The sequence below is a fragment of the Cryptomeria japonica genome, chromosome 4 (assembly GCF_030272615.1).
Source record: "Cryptomeria japonica chromosome 4, Sugi_1.0, whole genome shotgun sequence".
NCBI classification, from domain to species: Eukaryota; Viridiplantae; Streptophyta; class Pinopsida; order Cupressales; family Cupressaceae; genus Cryptomeria; species Cryptomeria japonica.
Window position 1 is genome coordinate 703,189,528 of NC_081408.1, and position 23,886 is coordinate 703,213,413.

Below are 23,886 nucleotides of genomic sequence, written 5' to 3' on the forward strand. Positions count from 1 at the left end.
ATAAATTGAAAGGTACATTTGTGAATTATTCTTGTTGCAGTCATCTATACACGAGATGCCTAAAATTATATTCATGTCAAACCTATTGGAACTTCAACCATAGAAAATGTAGAAAATAAATTGAAACTCTTAGGAATTCAATGATAGGTGAATTCCTTGAACCAACCATTGGGAAAATTTCCTAAATTTCAATAATGACCACAAAAAGATCTAGTTGGTGTAAGTTGCATGCATAGAGGATTGATATACTTAAATAAGTTCTTTCTTGTCACTAAATAAGGAATCAAATAGTGATATGACCATGTGATAAAGAGGATGATCCTAAGAAGGTGAAAAATAAATCTACCACTACACTCATAAGAGAAATACAAAATGAATGGTTCCTCGCCATCAAAAAAACTAGAGATCCTTATACCCTCATACCAAGTATTTACATAGTTAAAGGTCCCTGTAGGGATTTCATGGACACGTGACAAAACAACACCCTAAGAACCCTCTCATCCTATTACGACTTTTTATACACTTGCATTCTCTTATAAACCTTACTACAAATTGTTTTCCTATCTTTGTCATCATCATTTCTTGTGAGATTCAAATTTTAGTAACTCTTACTTCGATAGTTAAAGCTATTTGCATGTTTTTCATTTATTTTGTAGGTTCCTAGAGAGATTATAAACCAAAGAATTAACCTATGTGATGACATTCAACAAAGTCCATATGGTTTCTCATGATATCCTTTTATGTCTAAAAAAAGTTTTTTACATCTACATGTTTGTGAGTATTGTACATTCTTTGATATATTTGGAATCATTCTAGGATTCACATTCACCTCAAAGTGGGAAAAATGTAAGGTTGAAATTTGTTGCAAGAGTAATTATGAAGATGCAATATATGGGTCCCGACAACTAGGCCATGTTAGGTACCCATGCACAACTAATCATGCAACTAATCTCTTACAAATGGAGAAAAGGAGAAAAACTCATGCGACAAAACTCATCTCCAAAAAAGACATATGCAAGTGATAGATCATGTGATGTATGGAGGTCTCACATCAATGCCCACCTAGAACTACATCCATCACAAGAATACGAATACAATACAATACCATTTCCACTAAGTTTTTATGTCATGTTGGAGTTTACAACCTCCCATCCCAGGATTATGACTGCTAGCAACTTTCACAAAAAGAGAGAAATATCGTTCACCATGAAAAATATTATATTGAGATTAAAGTGAGATATTTACAAATGTACATATGCTCTGCTTATAAAGGCATGAGTGAGAAATAAAGTACCAATGAGGTGCGAGTGTAGGTACAATCACCTAACACAATTTATTAAATGGAAAGGTAAAAATAATAAACTTTACCTACTCACCTAGACACATGTAATAATACTATGTGCCTAAGTTGGACTTAAGCACCGTAAATAGGGAGAAAGGTTGTTTGTAATCATTGGGCTCTTTTTTGGCCTCTAACATACTTCCATGGTTTTGATGATACTTCATTCAGGGGGGTCAATGTTGTCTCTATCTTTCCCTTCATTGGAGGGGTGATTGTATTGGCATTCTCGTGATGGATGCAGTTATAGGGGGTATTGATGTGAGACCTCCATATATCACATGATCTATCACTTGTATTAATCTTGCATATCTCTATTTTGGAGAGGAGTTTTGTCCAATGAGGTTTTCTCCTTTTCTCCATTTGTGAGAGATTAGTTGCATGATTAGTTGTGCATGGGTACCTAACATGGCCTAGTTGTTGGGACCTATATATATTACATCTTCACATTAGTCTTGCATCATTTGCATAATAATTTCAATGCCTAAGTTGCACTTAAGGAGGGGTGTTGGAGTAAATTAGATTCATTCTGATGCTCTGAAAAAAGGGGTTAGAAAAACCTGTGGAATGGCAACACACACAAGAAACACAAGAAACAAGAGTCAGTGTTAACAACCAAAGATTATTCTAAAAAGGCATACCAAGAGAGACACTATAAGCAAAATAGAGCATTTAACTAAGACAACAAATGCAACAAGGCATATCCAAATGCCTTCCACCATGCTTGTAGCTCCTCCTCCCTTGTTCCTCTCCTCTCCAAGTTTCCAAATGAGTGTAACTCTCAGCAGCTTTTTGCACTATGGATGTCTAATGGAGATTCAACATTGAAATGTTTTAAACTATGCTATGCAAGTGTAAAACAAGCTAAATATGAGATATTATAAAATGAACTAAGATTAATTTTAGTCCAAAATGACAATATGAGTGATTTATGCTAAAATGCTCTTTTAAAATTGACTATAGAGTAAATGCATACAAGTTTTCAGGATCTGGTTTATGAAGAAATGAGCTCTATTTATAGGTAAAATGGAGCAATGGATGGTTGAGATTGAGTAATCTCATCAAGGGCTGGGATTGAAGGGCTTAAGATCCATGTGAGGAATTTCAACCCAATCCCAAGATGACAAATGTCAACAAGAGATGGGTCGAGAGGAAAGGGAATAAGCATTAAATGCTTGACATGACTTGAGGGTTAACTTGGGAGGTAAGGTTAATGTTGAGTTGAAAGAATAAAGCCATTATCCAATAAATAATGTCTTTATCCAATGGATAAACTCTTGTGCAAGAGTTAGTGAGGATAACCATGGTCAAAGCAATAAATGCTTGAGAAGACACATGGGTTACATGAGGGTTAAGTTTAGAGGTAAAGTCTCTAACCATGGGAGCAAGTGGATTTAACCATAAATGGTTATGTAAGAGCCATTAATGGTCATGTTAGAGCCATTAGTGGTTTGGAAGACTTTAGAGGTTAGCTTGTTGGACACATAAAGCATTAAATACTTTTCAAAGACTTTGAAGGCTTTGAGAAGTGACTCCAAGTTGCTTAGGAATGTGACAATATTTAGGGGATGGACTAGGCTAATTAGAAATGGTTAGAAAGTGGTTAGAAGGGTCTAGAAGGGGATTTAGGAGTGCAAGTGGATTTGGTGGGTGAGGGAAAATAGGATTTAAATTAAAATAAAATTAATTTATTTCAATTGTGGTTGCAACTTGCATTTGTAGGAAAATGCAAGTGGGGGGGGTTAAATGATTTAATTAAATGTTTTTAATTTATTTATTTAAAAGAAGAAAAGGGATTAAATTAAATAAATGGGATTTATTCATTTGATTAATTGTGAATTTGGTTTAATGAATTAATTAAAATAAATTGAATAATATATTTAATTAATAGGAGAATGTTTGAAGATGAATTAATTAAATGTTAATTTAATTAACTGCTGGCTAGTGGGTTTTTAATCAAATAAATAGCAAATATTCATTTAATTAAAATGGACAGATTTCTATGACTACACATTCTATTTACTCTAATTAAGTTTATTTATGATAGTTCATGTAAGTTATCTTAGATGTCATTCTAGATAGAGATAAGTTGGTTTTATGCATTTAATTTTATTATAGGGTAGTTGTACCTACTCCTATCTACTCTCTCATCTCATTGAGCCACATCGAATTACCTATGTTATCAATTGTCTAGCCTCTTGTCTATATAAGAAAGCTCATTTGTACATTGTATCATATCAATTCATTCAAATCTTCAATATCATTTGGTGTTCATTACTCAACTACAACATTCTCTTTTGTGTAGTTGGTTGCTGCTTGGTTGTGAAGCTTGGCCAACTTCATCTTGGGCATCTAATTTCTTCAACATGAAGTTGTCACTTACCTTGTAATATTACCCACGTATCTACACACACTGCTATGCGCTTATCCCCCACCTCATCTAAATAAATACATATCCTAAACTATTCATCTAGATTATGTGTTTCTATTTTTTATACATGCATGTATCCCTACACATTCTATTATCCATCTGGTTTAACCATATCTATGTCTCAATACATTTCCAAAAATATGAAATTGATCTGTTAGATATAGACATGACCACTAAATAAATTTAAAATTCAAACTTAGAAATTGGTTGAAGGTTCTCTATCGTTTTCCTACCATAAGTTCATTTAATAAATGTTTCGATGTCCAATTTATTACTATAAATTTATATCCAAATGCATTTAATTTCACTCCTAAATGATGATCATCAAGTAGCATTAAATATCGATAATGTTTTTGAAATGGTCATGTTAGAAATATTTTGATCAAAGTCCTTAAAAATGATTAGGAATATTTTCATCAAAGTATCTAAATGATTTTAGTTCTACAGCAAATCAGTTCGGAGCATTTGGATGACTATTTAAAGTCTATTGTTTATCATCTTTTACTTAAGCTTTCTAAGAGAGACAAATTCCACTTGTATGGAAAGTGATAGTACTCCACCTTGCTTACTAGGCAATGGGATGCTTGTCGTGTCATGGACTAAAGATGATTCTCTATTACCGGTGCCTATTACTACGTACAACATGACTAAGGTGTGGATGGTTGGATAGGATAGGTGAATACTATAAAAATAAACCCAGCTGTACAAAAGATTGCACTATTTGTTAATATGTGTCTGTGTGTATACACAAAGTCTCCCAAAATAAAATAAAAACAAAAAGCAAAATTTATAAATATATATGATTGTGAACCAAGAGGATAGATAAATAGAGTGCCTTGCAAAAGAAGAAAGCAATGTATCCCTTGTGCACTAAAACCTTCTTCATTAGTCGTGTTCTTCACTGTAATTTGAATAAGGTTTTTCTGAGCAAATAATTATCAAAAATAAATTTAATAGCAGTCAGTTTTGTAAGTTGGTAATAGAGTTTATAAGAGTTTTGACATCACCCCAAGGGCCCAAAGGCCATGTGGCCGTCCACAGTGCAAAGAAATTGAAGCTCGTTGCATGGTAAGAAATGAATAACAGCTCTTTCTAAAATATATATAGTTATTTGGGTGGGATCGCAATTATTACAAGTATAGCTTGTTTGGGCTTGAAAATAAAGAATGAAATAATGGGATGATCCTTTGAAGAGGTCAGTTGATGCCTATGCCTCGCGAGTGCATTCAGTAGGAAAGCCCTGTGGAAACCTTTTACTGTCGGAACAGTAATCATAAATCATGTAGTTCTTGCGCACCCATTCAAGTTTCTGCTGCTCACTCGACTCCAACGCCTCTGCAGCGTACCATGAATTCACAGAGCAATCAGAAGAGGCAGAGCATGTCTCTGCTTTGAAATTTCCATAAGACGCCACAAAGGGGGATTTGGTCCAGTCGATCTTCACTGCACCGCCTCTGGTTGCCCATTCGTCTGCGTTCCACAGGCTCGAGTATATCCTCATCGCTTGGTTCTTGGGATATGCCACTCCCAAATCCTCGCTGTTCTTGAACACTCTCACCGGCGTACCATCCACAGATAACCTGCAACATGAATATATATTATAACTACACTGATGATGTTAAATCTAATTGATTTGAAGTTGCAGGGACAATATTAACATGGCTTACATAATTTGTTGGGGATTCCACAGCAGAGAGTAAGTGTGGAAGTCTGCAGTGGGGTCGAACCAGAGGTAGAATTGCTGCTCGCGATTGCCTTTGCCTTGAGAGAAAACATTGGTGTGCATAATATAGGGATCTCCAGACAGATTTCCCAGGAACTCGAAGTCTATTTCGTCGTGCTTATCCCCTTGTGATGACAGCTGCGCCAATTCCAATTGGAAACCATCTAACATTTTATTAGACAACAAATATTAAATACTACTGCCCACTACTAATTTGGGGAGTATAGAATGTATGGAAGAGTAAGAGAGAAACTTACATAGTAAGCAGTGACAGTGCCAGCCGAGTTACCAGCCACTAACTTGATTTGCATATCGATCTTGCCAAAGAGATATTCATTCTTAGATTGGAACCCAGAACCTGGTTTAATATAGCAGAGGAAGAGGCAGAGGAATCAGCATACTGTTAGTAAAAGTCATATATATATTATATGTGCAGCAAGCAAATGAAATAAGGTACCTGAGGACTGATCGAGAGTGAGCTGCAAGCGTTGTCCATTGTCGAGTATCTTAGCACGATCATTTCCCCATGTGATGTCAAAGTCGTTATAAAAATTTGCAGAAACAAGGTGGGAGGAGAAGAGTACAAGGCTTAGCAGGAGGAAACATGGTAACAGATCCATTGGGAACACAGGACAAGAGTAGAAAATGTAGTTGTAGCAGTGGTGAATGGTGATGGCTGAGGAAAATCAATGGGATTTTATTGCAGGAATCCTAACGATAGAGGTATGCAAGTGGTGAATGGTGATTGCTAATGAAAACCAATGGGATATTTATACAGGTAAGGAATGGAATGGGAAGTAGCAAGAAATTTCGCGGAGTTGTTGAGTGGATGAGTTGGAGCGCGCTTTGGATTTAGATAGATATTTTAGTTGTTGGGTTTTATTGCACGCGGAATTCCAGCGAGAAGAAAAGCGTATTCTTGCATACGGCCGCCTTAGCTGTGTGCATATTAAAACAACTGTATTTCATAATTTGGGAGGCTATTCAAAATGATTGTCTCAGATGTTGACATCATTTCTAATCACACGAGCTGGATTTTAGCAGGTAACCAAATGCTTTGGAGAGAAACATTGTGGGCGGGCCCACGCGTCGAATTTCAAAGCAACCACGCAATAATGTAATATATTTATTAGGAAAAACACATGTCACAGACCGACGTCAACTTCTAAATCTCGACAGGTCTATTAATTATGATTTTAACTAGATAAAATCTCATCATTTGACTGCCTTACTTTTATTCTAAGAAAGTAATGCATCAAACCCAAATATGTCATTTCAAATGAATGAGCTTCATGGCATTTTCCGAATGCTAGTTTAAATTATATCATCAACATATAAATAGACTATAACTAGTTTTCAACATGTTTGCATTTGATGTAAAGTTTAGCCTCACTTTCATTCTTGTTGAAACAGCTTTTTAAAAGGTACTCATACATTTTTTGTTGAGACATGGATCAGCTAGGACTCAAACCTAGGACCTTCCATACGCTGTTGGAGTGCTCTACCACTGAGCTACTAGCCCCTCTTGGACCAGTCCATCATTGGTCTGTGGGTGGCTTATTTCCAACACCAACACCCCCCTTAAGTCACACCTCTCGTATGCTTGGGGCTCCTGGCTTGGACCTGGCTCTGATACCATGTTGAGACATGGACCAGCTAGGACTCGAACCGAGGACTTTCCATACGATGTTGGAGTGCTCTACCACTGAGCTACTGGCCCCTCTTGGACCAGTCCATCGTTGGTCCGAGTGTGGCTTATTTCCAACACCAACATTTTTCTATACCAAGCTCATGGTGCTTGCTTGAGTAGATAAATGGCCCTTTCTAACTTATAAATTTTTTTGTTTCTTTTCTTATAACCTCATATTATAGCATTCGTTCTATAAGCACTTCTTCATTTAAGAAACCATTTAGAACAACTTATCTAACATCAAATTGGTGTATTAACCACTTAGATTGTGTTGCTAATGCCCAAAATTAGTTCTTATAATATGCAATCTTGTCATAGGAGCATAGGTTTCATTATAAAAAATTCTTGTGAGAAGCCTTTTATTACCAATTTTTCTGTGTCTTTCAATGGATCCATTAGCATTATATTTTAATTTTTGGACCCATTTTAGTCCAATATCATCCTTAAATTCAACTAGACAATCTTCTAACTCCTCTATTCCATTCCTTTTAATACAAGCGATCTCCTCATCCATGGCCAACTTCATGTCTTGTTGCATCTTAAATTGTGGTTCTATTTGAAAATCAAATAGTAACAAAACTTTGTAAAGAAATCAAAACTAGTAGTTCTTTCATAATTTTTTTGAGATATTTTACCCTCCTTGGAGGAGGAAGTGAACTCAAAGGAAGAATTGATAATTAAGGTGTAAATGACTAGAACATAAGATGTTGCTTAGGCTAGTAGAATAAGATGAAACATCTTATTCCGTTTCTATAATTCATGGATTTTTTAGATATAATTTTTTATTTGATTTTCATTTTTTTTTTGGAAAAATTACATCATTTCTTACTAAATTGTGTGTGTTTTTACTAGATTATGTATGTTATAACTAATCATGTCCTCATTGTAGCCAATAAAAATGCATTTCTTACTATCATTGCCATTTTTTTTCCTTTTATGTCCTTTGAAATATATGAGCATTATCAATGCAACCAAATACCTTATTATGAGCCTCAAGAAGTTTTCTTCCATTCTATATCTCACAAGGAGTCATATTGTTTACACTCTCTTTTTTCAACGTCTATTTATCAACTAAATAAATGTAGCCATTATTTCAACTCAAATAGTACTTAGAAGACCATTGGTCTTGAGTGTGGTTCTAATTGTCTCTACAATTATACAATCCTTATATTCAACTACTCCATTTTGTTGAGGGATATGACTTATAATTAATTTTCTTTTAATAAACTTATTTTTTACAAAAATGTTAAAATTCATTTGAATTAAATTTTCTCCCCTTATATTTGTACATAAAATCTTAAAGGAACCAACAACTTTGTTTTCTATGCTAGCTTTAAATCACTATAGTTAAACCAAGAGGGATGTTGACCTTTCTTTAACTAAATATACCCAATTTATCCTATAATAATAATAATAATGATGATGATGATGATGATGATGATGATGATGATGATGATGATGATGATGATAATAATAATAATAATAATAATAATAATAATAATAATAATAATAATAATAATAATAATAATAATGTACAACTTGAGTTGGCCTAGTGGTGGAGAACTTGTACTCTTGAAATAGAGGTCACAAGTTCAAATCCCACAAAGGGGGTAGGGCATGTACACCTTATCGGCTTCGGCCTATTACCTATCAAAATAATAATAATAATAATAAAATGCCCATTTTGTTAAGTGATAAGGTCTACATTGGACCATAAATATTAGCATGCACTAATTTAGGAGGAACTTTTACTCTCCAAGCTTTCCTTAATAAAAAGACTCTTGGTGTTTTTTACCACTAATATTGCCTTCACAAACTTGATCATCTTGTTTGATAAATGGTAATCCTTACACCATTTTCTTCTAATAAATTAGTTTTATATATTGAAAGTGTAGGTGTCTATTCCCCATTTGCCATAACTAAAATTTATCATTTTAGACATCATTCAAATCTTAAGTTTATCTATATGGAAATCTAAGAGGAAAATTTGTATTTTAAAGCATACCAACTATTGCTACAATATAATTACCACCATTTTTATCACAAATAAAAAATTTATCAATTTGAAAAATAGTAGAATGTCCTTTTTCAACAATTTGTCTTATGTTTAATAGATTAAGATTGATTCTTTGCACATATACAAATAATATGATTATATATTAGATTGAACCTTAGTTGTTCTTAACTTTTCAATGGTTCTTTATCATCTTTGAGTACTTGTGTTTTTGGAGAGTCGTCCATCTTTAAAACATGCTTTATTACTTATCATATGACTACTCCAATTGCTAACCAAAATCCATACAATTTTTAGAGATTTATTTTCTAACATCACATGAAATATATAAGTTAATTTTTAATCCTCTTTTCTTCATGTTTTTTACCATGTTTCTTATGCTTTCTCCACCTCAATCATGTTCATAATGGTCAATTTTTTTATATAAATGACACTACATACTTGAAATTGGTAACGTTTTTACATATTACTCTTTCAATATAGTTATTTTTTATATAGCTGAAGCTTCACACCATAAAATGCAACTAGGTGCCCATTTTTTCCTCTAGTTGAGCTAGCATTACAACTATTGCAATGTTGGATGCATCTAAATGAACATGAAATATTTGTGTCCAATCTTCAAGTATCAAAATAATAGCTTTTACCATCTTATTCTATAGTATATAACATAATTTTTAACACTTGCCTATCCATTCAATTTTTTTATTTTTCTTCTCTTTTCAGATGTTCTTTAATGGGTCCAAAGATAGTTGCATGTTTCATAATGAACTTGTGGTGATAGTCGATGTATCCTTCAAAAAAAAATTATTTCTATTACATTCTTCTGAGGAGGTAAATTAAAAAATATGACTATCTTGAGATAGTCTACCATCATTGTTTATAGATAATGTGTCATAGTAGATTGTCAAAAGGATGAAATATGTACATATGTTTATTTTGAGTGCAATCATGAGACTATGACATCCTAATATTGGGACATGATATTTCAACATCTCACAAACTATCAAATCATCTAAACATAATTCATGGAAGTCTTGTGTAATTTTCTTGAGTGAATTTTTTATCATAATCTTAATATAAAATTTAAGCATGTTCATTAGGCCAAATGTCATTAGTGTGTACATAATTTAGGACCTCATTCAATTGAAAACATGATATTAGACTAATCTTCTTCTAGTGTATTCAATTGGTGATGCCCTTAAATTCAATTTTGGTGAGTATGTTTGATATCACCTCGACAAGGTTTAACCTTAGAGTTATGCTTGAGCCATTGTTTTCTAGGATTTCATGTTTATACTTTCTTATTATTGTATCAGTTTTAGATCTTATTAGGGGTTGTGTTCTTATTTTTAAAATTGATCGATACATCTATAGGTTTTATTATTTATCGCATCACATTAATTTGTACCACCTTATCCAATTTTTGATTCCTCATTAGAGTCTCATTTTTAGACTTTAAAGTTGTAACTAGGAACTTGTCGATACAATAGCTTTTGCCACTTGGACTCAAGCACAACAATAATGGCTAAAGAAGAGTATAAGAAATTATTTGAAATCCCTCTTCACCATCAACACCTAAGAAATTACTCAATGAATTCCATGAAAGAGTTTGAATCTATACAATATTTTTTACTCAAGTGACATGACTAGTAAATAAAAATTAGATATTATAGTGATAATTTAACAAATGAAAAAAATTGTTGAGGTGTGTACCAGCACATTTCAATCCAATTACATAGTATCTATTGAAGAAAGTAAGGATCTATCTTTCTTATCAATAAATATGCCTATAGTATCTCTTCAAACTCACAAGAAAAGGAATTCGAATTGATCTACCAAAAAATCTATTGAACAATATTTTCAATCAAAGTTTATAGTGTTTCAAATAAAAACCTTGGGAAAAGAGTAAAAATGAAGCTAAGTTAAAGATTTAATATGAGAAAAATTAAAATATTAAGTAAAGTGCATTGTATATTTAATATTATAATACTTAAGAATAGGCACTTAGTGTATAGAATGAGTTGTCTCTTAAAAAGAAATACAAATATTCAAGGAATCAAATGTTAGTGACATAAAACATGATGTCGACATAGAGTGCTAGAAAAATAATAAAAGGAGAAATGGCTAATATAGATCCGTAAAATTAGTAGAAAGAAAAAAGATAAGTCCTTGCACGATAGTTAATATATGAGTTTGTTGATTATAGGGAGAAATCAAGTGATTTGTTGAACCCATGGAAAGAACATCTATACAATAACTAACTCATTCCACAGATATTAAAATGACAATATAAAGTTAATTTTAAGAGAAAACCATGGAGAATGAGACAAAAGATGCATTTATCAAGCATTCTTTTTGGGTCCGTCTATACACAAGGTTTTTAAATATATGTTTATGTCAAACTTATAATGGTGGATCATAGAAAATTCAAAACATAAATTGAACTCTTAGAAATCTAATGATAGGTGAATTCTTGGCACCATCCACAAATATTGGGAAGTTGGAACTTCACATTTAGGAAAATATTTTGAATTAAAATAATTACCACACATTTATGTTGTTGGTGCTATGTTGTACGCATGGAGAGTTGATTTACCAATATAAGAACTTCTTTATCACTAGAGAAAAAATGAAATGAGTGATATTGACTTTGTGATAAAGGGAATGATCTTAAGAATGTGGAAAACAAACGTATTGAATTACACTTGTAAGAGAAGCATCGAACGAATTCTTCCTCACCATCAACAAAATTAGAGATCCTTACACTCTCATTCCAAGTTTATAGGTAGTTATAAGTGCCTATAGAGGTTTATCTTGAAGACATGAAAACCCAACACCCCAAGCAACTTATCATCCTATTACCACTTTCGGTATCCTTGAAATTTTCTTAATTTAATTGCCTTCTCTTTGTCTCTTTTATGATAATTTCTTATGAGATTCAAATTATAATAACTCTTAGTTTGTTTGTGGAAGCTAGTTGACATATATTTTTTATCTATTTTGTGGATTTGTATGGAGAGATTGTACCAAATAATGAATTTAAATGACAACATTCAACAAGATGCACCAATCTATAGAGATCCTTGTGATATCCTTTTAAGTATAGAAAAGTAATTCACATTGACGTTTTTGAGTACTACATTCTTTGATATGCATGTGATCATTCTGAGATTTGCATGCACCTCAAGGCAAGGAAAAATGTAATGGTGTAATATGGATAGCCCTACCATTTTGATTTAGTTCTCTGTTTAGTTTGACATAATTCCTTCATAGATTTAAACATTTATAGATGGTGTAATCTTGTACAAAGTTGGATATCTTAGCTTATGATCTTACCCATCCATTTACCCACATTCCTGTGCACTTATACCCCACCTTATCCACATAAACACATTCTATTATCCCTATAAATTCTATTATCCATTTGAATTCACCATATCTATGTCCCAAGTCATTTTAAAACATGGGGAGTTGACCCCTTAGCCATGGATTTGACCCCTAAATTTTTTAAATTCAAAATTAAAATTTTGTCGAAGATTGCTTATCCTTTTCCTACCGTAAGACGATCAAATAACTGTTTGGATAATTAAATATCATCTACTTATAATTAAACACATTTAGCTGCACCCATTTGATGATCATCAAATAATATTAAAGATCATTGACATTTACAAAAGGTTCACAACAGGAATATTTTGATCCTAGTACCTAAATGATTCTATTTCTACTTCTAATGAGTCTCTTGAAATAAATTGGTAGCCCTCCAGAGGTATTTTTAAATGCCCAGAAAATATTCAAAGTTAAAAATTGTAGAGAATAGAAAGGTAACCCAATTTCGTCAAAGAGAAAAATTACACATTTAGTAAGATAGAATCCATGGATAACAAATAGTTGGATGGAGAAAATATCTAAACGTTGAGATAGAAAATAAATATTTGATAGAGTTTAAGGAGTTAAAACTTATAGGTAAAGGCTAGGGGAATGCACCAAACTATGCACAATATTGTCTAATTTGTCAATGTGTACACAAGATATTATATCGAAATGGACATAAAATTGAATGGAAGTGACATCAGTATGAAAATTTCACAATTGCATTTTCACCCATTTTTAGGTGCATATAAATTTTAGAATGATCATGTATCTGACAATATATAGTGAAGACAAACATACATGCAACTTGTAAGCAAAGTAATGGAAGTTAATAGATGTTTCATCATTCGGATTTAACCTTTAGCATGCACTCTCCGTGGAGAATACAAAAGAAAGGAAAATTAAGCGACGTGTAGCCTATTTAATATAATTATCAACAACTATGACTCACTATCAACAATCGTATGAGAGATAGAAGGGAGGTGGGGGAGGGAAATAGGGATAGAAAAAATTAACTTTTCATGCATCATCAGATGCTTGTCATGTCAGGGACTAAAGATGATTCTCTGTAAGCAATGCCTATTACTTTGTACATCGTAGATAAGGTGTGGAAGGGTGGATGTGATAGATAAATACTAGAAAAATAAAACGAAAGATTGCACTATTTATTTATATATAAACATTCTAAGAAATACGAAAGTGTATATTTATATATTTCTGAACCAAGGGCATATATATAAATAAATAGAACGCTGGTTTCTGTGAAAGAAAATAATCTATGCGTTGTGCACTAAAACTCTCTTCCTGAGTCGTGTTCTTCACTATAATGTGAGTAAGGTTGTTTGGGTAAATAATTATTAAAAGTGAATATACTATCTGTCAGTCAGTTTCTTAAATACGTTGGTAAGAGTGTGGAAAGAAATTGAAACTCGATCAATGCTCACAAATGAATAACAGGTATTTTAAAAATATATATTTACTTGGGTGGGATCACAATTGTGACAAGTATAACCTCTTTGGGAAAAAATAAAGAATGAAAGAGTGTAATGATCTTTTGAAGAGGTGAATTGGATGCCTATGCCTGGCGAGTGCATTCAGCAGGAAACCCCTGTGGAAACCTCTTACTGTCTGTACAATAATCGTAGATCATATAGTTCTTTCGCACCCATTGAAGTTTCTGCTGCTCACTCGACTCCAACGCCTTTGCAGCGTACCATGAATTGACAGAGCAATCAGAAGAGGCGGAGCATGTCTCTGCTTTGAAATTTCCATAAGATGCCACAAAGGGGGATTTGGTCCAGTCGGTCTTCACTGCACCGCCTCTGGTTGCCCAATCGTCCGCGTTCCACAGGCTCGAGTATATTCTCATCGCTTGATTCTTGGGATATGCAACTCCCAAATCCTCGCTGTTCTTGAAGACTCTCACCGGCGTTCCATCCACAGAAAACCTGCAACATGAAAATATATTATAACTATAGTGCTAATGTTAACGAATTAACTTGATGATGCTAGAATAATATTAACATGGCTTACATAATTTGCAGGGGATTCCAGAGCAGAGAGTAAGTGTGGAAGTCTGCTGTGGGGTCGAACCAGAGGTAGAATTGCTGCTCGCGATTGCCTTTGCCTTGAGAGAAAACATTAGTGTGCATAATGTAGGGATCTCCAGACAGATTTCCAAGGAACTCAAAGTCTATATCGTCGTGCTTATCCCCTTGTGATGATAGCTGCACCAATTGCATCAACATTTTATTAGACAATAAATATTAATTAAATACTACTGCCCACTACTAATTTGGGGAGTATGGACTGTATGGAAGAGTAAGAGAGAAACTTACATAGTAAGCAGTGACAGTGCCGGCCGAGTTACCAGCCACCAACTTGATCTGCATATCGATTTTGCCAAAGAGATATTCATTCTTAGATTGGAAGCCTGAGCCTGTTTTAATTCAGCAGACGAATCAGCATACTGCTAAAAAATAATATGTATACATTATATGTGTAGCAAGCAAATGAGATAAGATACCTGAGGACTGGTCGAGAGTGAGCTGCAGGCGCTGGCCATTGTCGAGCATCTTAGCACGATCATTTCCCCATGAGATATCAAAGTCGTTATTAAAATTTGCAGAAACAAGGTGGGAGGAGCAGAGTACGAGGCTTAGCAGGATGAAACATGGTAACTGTTGGAAGTGGATTGACTCTGAGAGGGGGGGTGAATCAGAGTCAATAATCAATTTAACTCTCTTTAATTTTTTCTTACTTTGGAAAACTTTTTTAACACACATATGACACCCTAACTTGTATCGAAGCATGCATTTCTGATTAAACAATATATATAATTGAGTAATCTTGATATGCTTCTTATTGAACTTGTCAAAGCATCAAATTATGACTGGTAGAATTAATTAAAAAACAAAGTGACCAGCATAAAGAATTAAAATTTTGTAGAACAACAATGAAGCATAAATAAATGTATCAGAGCATTCATCTAATGGAACACATAAAGTGGATTAGCACACAACACAGATTTTCATGAGTGGAAAACCCTCTTGGGGTAGAAAAACCACTCGATAAAAGAATATTTTATTATCTCAAGAAGCACCCACTCCTTACACTGTATTTAGAAGTCTCAAACTTCAAGGAGCACCGACCCCTATGTCACAAATGATATCAAGAAAATATCTCCAACTATGAGCATTGATAAATTCAGAAGTGCATCATATTATGCAACTCTCAACTTGTCAATCACTGAACAAGATTAATACAAAAGATGGTCTATCACCGCCATATCTATTTTTTTTCGTTACACCCTGTTATATTCAAGAGATCTATCCTTCATCAAGCAAAACCAACTTATCAGGGTCCCAAACTATAATACGGGTTTTATAGAACTGAATCGCAACCGGAATAAAACTGGTTTGATAGAACTGAATCACAACCGGAATAAAACTGTTTTGTGTGTTCATCCTTGAGTAGGGTTACCAAACCCTAACTTAGGTTGGAGTTAATAAAAATTTATCACCAAAATAAATGTACTCCATAGGATCTCTTTAGAAATACTTCTTTCCTTTTCCCAATTTTTGTTTCAAAAAAAAATTACTTGTGATTATTTCTTTGGAAGAATATAGTAGCAAGAAAGATATTTTTAATCTTTGCATTTTTGATAACTAGAAAAATACTCGGGACCATCTTTTTCATTTTTTTTAAAAAAATAGAAGAGTAAACACTTTTATCTTTCTATTTTTTTCTTTCACTTCCATTTTACTTTTTACCCTTCATGGTTTGACAAGAGAAAACACTTTTATCTTTCTTTCTTTTTTTCTTTCACTTCCTTTTTTTTACTTTTGACCCTTCACGGTTTCACAAAACATACTCCAAAAATAACAATTTGACAATTTGATGCTAAAACAATTGCGAGAAATCCCCACAAAATTAGCCATAAAATATTACCATCTGAAGCATTCATACCTGTAGATTATTAAATCAAAAAGTACCACAATGCGAATTTGAAGAACCACTGGTCACTGAACCTACCTTCTTCTCTTCCACAAAAAGTTTCACTATCAATGAATACCAAAAATTAATCTGCTTACACCTGTCCACTATTCATAGAGATAAAGCTATATAGTCACCAAAACCTTTTTGTCATCAAGGACAATGCAGCATAACAAAGGTAACAAACTCCCCCTTTGTCCTTGATGGCAAAAACCTGAACCATCATAAAACTGAACCATCATTAACTGCTAGAAACAACATCATGATACCATAAATACCACCTGAGTAAACTGCAAATTAATTTGTGAAACCTTAGAACAACCTGTAATTCCAACTATCTGTGAAACTCAGAATAACCTGTAAGAACAACTGTCTTCTCCCCCTTTTTGTCTCAAGGACAAAGGGAAAAACTTGGGGAGAGTGATACTCCCCCTCATAGAATGCAAGATATTAAGCAAGAATAGATTGAGAGATAACTCCCAACCTGTCTCTGAAATGTTCAAATACTTCTTTAGATAGAGCCTTGGTGAAAATGTCAGCCACTTGTGCCTGGGAAGGCACATATAAAAGTTGAAATTCATTAGCTAACACCTGTTCACGTAGAAAATGTAACTTTATTGCAACATGTTTAGTGCGTGAGTGCATAATAGGATTTTTAGAAAGATTTATGGCACTAGTGTTATCACAAAAAATAGAGATTGGCTTGTTTACTGTAATACCCATATCAGCAAGTTGATAAGACATCCAGATTAATTGGGTACAACAAGCTGTTGCGGCAATATACTCAGATTCTGCAGTTGATAAAGTGACACATTCTTGCTTTTTGCTATGCCAGGCAACAAGACGATCTCCTAGGAAGAAAGCTGCACCACTGGTGCTTTTTCTATCATCTACACAGCCAGCCCAGTCAGCATCCGTAAAACCAACAAGAGTAAAATCATTATTTCGTGGATACCATAAACCATAGTCTAAAGTATCTTGAATGTACTTTAAAATTCTTTTCACAGCTATCAAATGAGATTGTTTAGGGGCAGATTGAAATCGTGAAACCAAACAGACTGCATGCATTAAATCAGGCCTAGATGCAGTTAAATAAAGTAAGCTGCCTATCATTGATCTGTACTCAGATTGATTGACTTCAGGTGAGTCATCTGCCTTGGTTAATTTACAGCTAGTCTCCATTGGAGTACTAATAGGTTTGCAATCTATCATATTAAACTTCTTTAGCATTTCTTTTGCATATTTGGTTTGTGATAAAAAAATGCCTTGTTCAAGCTGCATTACTTGAAGACCAAGAAAGAAGGTTAATTCACCCAAAATGGACATTTCAAATTCAGATTCCATGAGTTTTGAAAAATTTTTGGATAAAGAATCATTATTGCAGCCAAAAATGATATCATCCACATAGACCTCAACAAGTAAAATATCATTACCTTCAACTTTGACATATAAGTTACTGTCAACTCCACCTCTCGTAAATCCATTTGCTGTAAGGTGAGCATCTAACCTGGAGTACCAAGCTCTTGGAGCTTGTTTAAGACCATATAGAGCCTTTTTCAACCTGTATACATAATTAGGTTTATCTGCAGAGACAAACCCTTCTGGCTGTTCCATATATACCTCTTCATCAAGATAACCATTTAGGAATGCTGTTTTAACATCCATTTGATAAATTTTAAAATTTTTATAACAGGAGTATGCCAGAAATATTCGTATTGACTCTAGCCTAGCAACAGGTGCAAATGTTTCACCAAAATCTACACCTTCTTGCTGTGCATAGCCTTTACACACAAAGCGTGCTTTATTCCTAACAACTTTACCAGATTCATCAAGTTTATTTCTGAAAATCCATTTACCCCCTATAACATTTTTATCATCCGGTCTAGGCACTAGTTCCCAAGTTTTATTCTTTTCTATTTGATTGATTTCATCTTGCATTGCATTCAGCCAACAATCATTAATAAGAGCTTCAGAAACAGACTTAGGTTCAAAATCAGTTACCAGACAGTAATGCTCAGCCATTTGAGCTTGTTCACCAATTCTTGCTCTTCTCCTAGTCAAGATTCCTGCATCTATTTCACCAATAATTTGACTTTGAGGATGTCTTTTAGTAATGATTCTAGAGGGTGTATGTAAAAGATTTTCTGCTTTAGGACTTGATGGAGGACTCTTCTCATTTGTAATTTCTGCTTCAGCAGATTTAGAAACTTGTTCCAGCCTTATTGGTATATCCTCTTCAACATCCTGCATACCATCACTTAGAAAGAATTGCTCATCAAATCTTAAATTAACAGTTTCAACAATTTTGTTCAATCTATTATTGAAACACCTATAAGCTTTGCTATGAGTAGAATATCCAAGAAATATACCCTCATCAGTCTTAGCATCAAAGCTTCCTAGATTCTCTTCATCTCTTTTTATATAACACTTGCACCCAAAAATCTTGAAATACTTAATTGAAGCAGCTTTACCATACCAGAGTTCATAAGGAGTAAAAGTAGATTTTACCCTAATTTGCACACGATTCAGAATATAAACAGCTGTGTGAACAGCTTCTTTCCAATATCTGTCTGGCAGATTTGCCTCATTAAGCATTGTGCGAGCCATCTCTTTGACTGTTCTGTTTTTCCTCTCAACCACCCCATTTTGTTGAGGTGTTCGAGCAGCAGCATACTGTCTTTTAATGCCATGTTTTTCACAATAATCAACAAATTCTTGTGATGTAAATTCACCACCCTTGTCTGATCTTAAACATTTAAGTTTTAAATCAGTTTCACGTTCAACCATTTTCCTAAAAATTTTAAATCTGTCAAATGCTTCAGATTTATGTTTGAGAAAAGTGACCCATACCATTCTTGTATAATCATCCACAAAGAGCATGAAGTATTTTTCACCATTGATGGATTGTGTCCTTGTTGGACCACATAAATCTGTATGAACAAGTTGTAAAGGACTAGTAGAAGAGTGTTCTTTAGATTTAAAAGAAACTTTTGTCTGTTTACCTTTCAAACACTCTTTGCACACAATATTTAATGGTTTGCTCAAGATGGGTAAACCTCTAACATTCTGGTTCTTGCTGATTCGAACTAGATTATCAAAGTTTACATGTCCCAAGCGCTTGTGCCATAACCAGTTTTCTTCTACTTGACCCATAAGACACATACCTACATTATTTTCATAATCTGTGGAGTCAAGTAAATTGTAAACATTCCCAATAGTCCTCAAACCAGTACCAACAATTTTACCAGATTTATTTTTGATAGCACAACCTTGAGAACTAAAAGATACATTATAACCACTATCACAAATTTGACTGACACTCAACAAATTGTGTTTTAATCCTTCAACAAAATAAACATCATGAATAGGAGTGTCATCATTTAGCAGTAATGTGCCTTTACCTCTGACAAAGGCTCCTGAATTATCACCAAATCTTACAAAACCTCCATCAAAGTTTTCAAAATGAAGGAATTTATTTCTGTCTCCTGTCATATGGTGTGAACAGCCACTGTCCAACACCCACAATGACTTTTTACTTGAAAGAAATGCAGTTTGCACTATCATAGACTGTTCAGAACTAGGGACAAACTTTGGTTTCCACACCTTATGAATTTTTTCCTTTGACTTGCATTGAGAAGAAGTATGTCCAAAGAAGTTACACTTAATGCACTTCACAGTATTTGGAAAACCAGAGGCTTGATTATGTCCAAACATAGAAGTTCTATGTTGCAAAAATCTGCAAGTGTTAACCTTATGGCCAAACTTGTTGCAGTAAAAACAGTAACCATGAAAGAACCCAAACCTAAAAGGAGTCATTCTGTTGTAGGCCTGAAATTGTTTTTTGTTTGCAAGTTTAGTAATTTGTTTTGATGATTCAGCACTATCAAAACCTATACCTGTCGAATTCTTCCATTGTTTTTGTTTGCTTAACATTTCATTCAAATGCAAGGTACTTTCATACTGCTCAATCTGCTTATGTAAAGAACTACTTTGCTGTTCCAAAATGTTAACTTTCAATTCACTATCAGCAAGTAAGACTTTCAGATCCTCAACTGTTTGCTTTGAATCTTTTAATTCAATTTGTAAAATCTGTTTTTCACTTTCATGAGAAGCTACAAGTTTCTTAAACCTTTTGATTTCTTTGAGAGCACACAGTAACTCTCCTTCAAGATCAATTTCACCTTGATCTAAATCATCAGATTGATCTACTGATATGTTATTTAAATCTTTCTTTGAGGAAGTTTCTATTGCAGCCATAAACAAGGTTTCATCACCTTCACAAGGTGAGTCATCTGAATCATTTTCAGAATCTTCTTTAATAAAAAGACTCTTCTTTTTCTGAAAAGGATTGAATTTCTTTTTAGAGTTCCATTTTTTCATTTTGAATACTTTTTCTGGTTTTTCTTCTTCATTATTTTGATCACTCAGGGGACATTGAGCAGCAAAGTGCCTAGCTTTGCCGCAATTAAAACATTTGAAGGGTAATTTTCCCTTATACTTCTTTTTTAACTTTCTAACTAGCAAAGCTTCTATAGCATCTGAAAGTTCAGACTCACTATCTAGTTCCTCCTTCTTTTCTACTTTAAATGCAGTTTCTTTAGAACTAGAAGGATTACTACCTATCCTCATTTCATAGGCTGTGAGTATGCTTTGTAGGTTGTCAAGAGACATAGTTGAAAAGCTTTTCTTTTCTTCTAAAGTTGACACCTTAGTTTCAAATTTAGGAAGTAAAGTTCTAATAACCTTTCTGACAACATCTTTTTCATCAACATTTTCACCAAGACCCCTTCTTGAATTCACAACTTCATCAATTCTAAGAAAATAATTTGCAATAGTCTCATCTTCTTTCATTCTCAATGACTCAAATTGATTCTTGAGTGTGAGAATTTTAGATTATTTGACCTTTGCATCACCTTGATAAATGGTTTCAAGCTTGCTCCATATTTCATGAGCAGATGGACAATGCATAACTTTAACAAACACATCCTTGGTAAGACCACACAAGAGAGCATGTTTTGCTCTAGCATTTAACTCATACTGAGATTTAGCATCAGGATCTGAAGGAATAGCATTAGGAACAACATATTTTGTGATAACAATGTTCCACACATTTACATCAACAGAGATAAAGTACGTTTCCATTCTGATCTTCCAAAACACATAATCTGTGCCATCAAAGAGGGGAGCTCTTGAAAGAGAGGCACCTTCTTGTAAATAAGCCATGACAAGACTTCCAAAAGACCAGGAACAATCCCTAGGATAGACCTAAATGATGGGACCCTATGCTCTGATACCACTTGTTGGAAGTGGATTGACTCTGAGAGGGGGGGGTGAATCAGAGTCAATAATCAATTTAACTCTCTTTAATTTTTTCTTACTTTGGAAAACTTTTTTAACACACATATGACACCCTAACTTGTATCGAAGCATGCATTTCTGATTAAACAATATATATAATTGAGTAATCTTGATATGCTTCTTATTGAACTTGTCAAAGCATCAAATTATGACTGGTAGAATTAATTAAAAAACAAAGTGACCAGCATAAAGAATTAAAATTTTGTAGAACAACAATGAAGCATAAATAAATGTATCAGAGCATTCATCTAATGGAACACATAAAGTGGATTAGCACACAACACATATTTTCATGAGTGGAAAACCCTCTTGGGGTAGAAAAACCACTCGATAAAAGAATATTTTATTATCTCAAGAAGCACCCACTCCTTACACTGTATTTAGAAGTCTCAAACTTCAAGGAGCACCGACCCCTATGTCACAAATGATATCAAGAAAATATCTCCAACTATGAGCACTGATAAATTCAGAAGTGCATCATATTATGCAACTCTCAACTTGTCAATCACTGAACAAGATTAATACAAAAGATGGTCTATCACCGCCATATCTATTTTTTTTCGTTACACCCTGTTATATTCAAGAGATCTATCCTTCATCAAGCAAAACCAACTTATCAGGTTCCCAAACTATAATACGGGTTTTATAGAACTGAATCGCAACCGGAATAAAACTGGTTTGATAGAACTGAATCACAACCGGAATAAAACTGTTTTGTGTGTTCATCCTTGAGTAGGGTTACCAAACCCTAACTTAGGTTGGAGTTAATAAAAATTTATCACCAAAATAAATGTACTCCATAGGATCTCTTTAGAAATACTTCTTTCCTTTTCCCAATTTTTGTTTCAAAAAAAAATTACTTGTGATTATTTCTTTGGAAGAATATAGTAGCAAGAAAGATATTTTTAATCTTTGCATTTTTGATAACTGGAAAAATACTCGGGACCATCTTTTTCATTTTTTTTTAAAAAATAGAAGAGTAAACACTTTTATCTTTCTATTTTTTTCTTTCACTTCCATTTTACTTTTTACCCTTCATGGTTTGACAAGAGAAAACACTTTTATCTTTCTTTCTTTTTTTCTTTCACTTCCTTTTTTTTACTTTTGACCCTTCACGGTTTCACAAAACATACTCCAAAAATAACAATTTGACAATTTGATGCTAAAACAATTGCGAGAAATCCCCACAAAATTAGCCATAAAATATTACCATCTGAAGCATTCATACCTGTAGATTATTAAATCAAAAAGTACCACAATGCGAATTTGAAGAACCACTGGTCACTGAACCTACCTTCTTCTCTTCCACAAAAAGTTTCACTATCAATGAATACCAAAAATTAATCTGCTTACACCTGTCCACTATTCATAGAGATAAAGCTATATAGTCACCAAAACCTTTTTGTCATCAAGGACAATGCAGCATAACAAAGGTAACAGGTAACAGATCCATTGGGAACACAGGACAAGAGTAGAAAATGTACAAGTAGGAGTATGGAAGTGGTGAATGGTGATGGCTGAAGAAAATCAATTTGATCTAGTGATAGAGGTATGGAAGTGGTGAATGGTGATGGCTGAAGAATACCAATGGGATTTTTATACAAGGAAGGAATCGATTGGAAAGTAGCAAGAAATTTCACATAGAGTTGTTGAGTGGATGAGTTGGAGAGCGCTTTGGATATCGATAGATATTATAGTTGTTGGGTTCTATTGTACGCGGAATTCCAGCAAGAAGAGCGTGAGCGTGTTGGCTGGCTTATGATAGTTGTGTTTCATAATTTGTGACGCTACTCAAAATGATTGTCTTAGATGTTGACCTCCTTTCTAATCACATGAGCTGTATTTCAGCAGGTAACCAAACGCTTTGGAGGGAAACATTGCGGGCTGGTCCACGCGTGGAATTTCAAAGCAACCGCGCAATCATGTTCTCCAAGCCAATTTATTTATTTAGGAGAAACACGTC

At 33.8% G+C, this 23,886-nt stretch overlaps 2 protein-coding genes across 2 annotated transcripts; both read right to left on the bottom strand.

Annotated features, from left to right (window-relative positions):
- Positions 1-4,836: 4,836 nt before the first annotated feature.
- On the bottom strand, positions 4,837-6,253 carry LOC131058369 (xyloglucan endotransglucosylase protein 1). Its single transcript, XM_057992244.2, has 4 exons — positions 5,951-6,253; positions 5,751-5,851; positions 5,438-5,631; positions 4,837-5,350 (listed from the first exon to the last, which is right to left on the bottom strand). The coding sequence occupies exons 1-4, from the start codon at positions 6,111-6,113 to the stop codon at positions 4,978-4,980; spliced, it is 831 nt and encodes a 276-aa protein (XP_057848227.1). The 5' UTR covers positions 6,114-6,253; the 3' UTR covers positions 4,837-4,977.
- Positions 6,254-14,005: 7,752 nt separating this feature from the next.
- LOC131058367 (xyloglucan endotransglucosylase protein 1) lies at positions 14,006-23,509 on the bottom strand. The gene is made up of 5 exons (XM_059220096.1): positions 23,364-23,509; positions 15,097-15,246; positions 14,909-15,009; positions 14,604-14,797; positions 14,006-14,518 (listed from the first exon to the last, which is right to left on the bottom strand). Exons 1-5 carry the CDS (start codon positions 23,374-23,376, stop codon positions 14,146-14,148), a joined length of 831 nt encoding a protein of 276 aa, XP_059076079.1. The 5' UTR covers positions 23,377-23,509; the 3' UTR covers positions 14,006-14,145.
- Between the last annotated feature and the right edge of the window lie 377 nt (positions 23,510-23,886).

Bases quoted from the DNA above. Each gene is read 5' to 3' on its own strand.
- LOC131058369 (XM_057992244.2), bottom strand. From the start codon at position 6,113: ATGGATCTGTTACCATGTTTCCTCCTGCTAAGCCTTGTACTCTTCTCC. The intron at 5,852-5,950 runs GTACCTTATTTC...ATATTAAACCAG, and splicing joins CACTCTCGATCAGTCCTCAG to GTTCTGGGTTCCAATCTAAG. The intron at 5,351-5,437 runs GTAAGCCATGTT...TTCATGTTGCAG, and splicing joins TGGAATCCCCAACAAATTAT to GTTATCTGTGGATGGTACGC.
- LOC131058367 (XM_059220096.1), bottom strand. The intron at 15,010-15,096 runs GTATCTTATCTC...GAATTAAAACAG, and splicing joins CACTCTCGACCAGTCCTCAG to GCTCAGGCTTCCAATCTAAG. The intron at 14,798-14,908 runs GTAAGTTTCTCT...CAATTGGTGCAG, and splicing joins GCACTGTCACTGCTTACTAT to CTATCATCACAAGGGGATAA.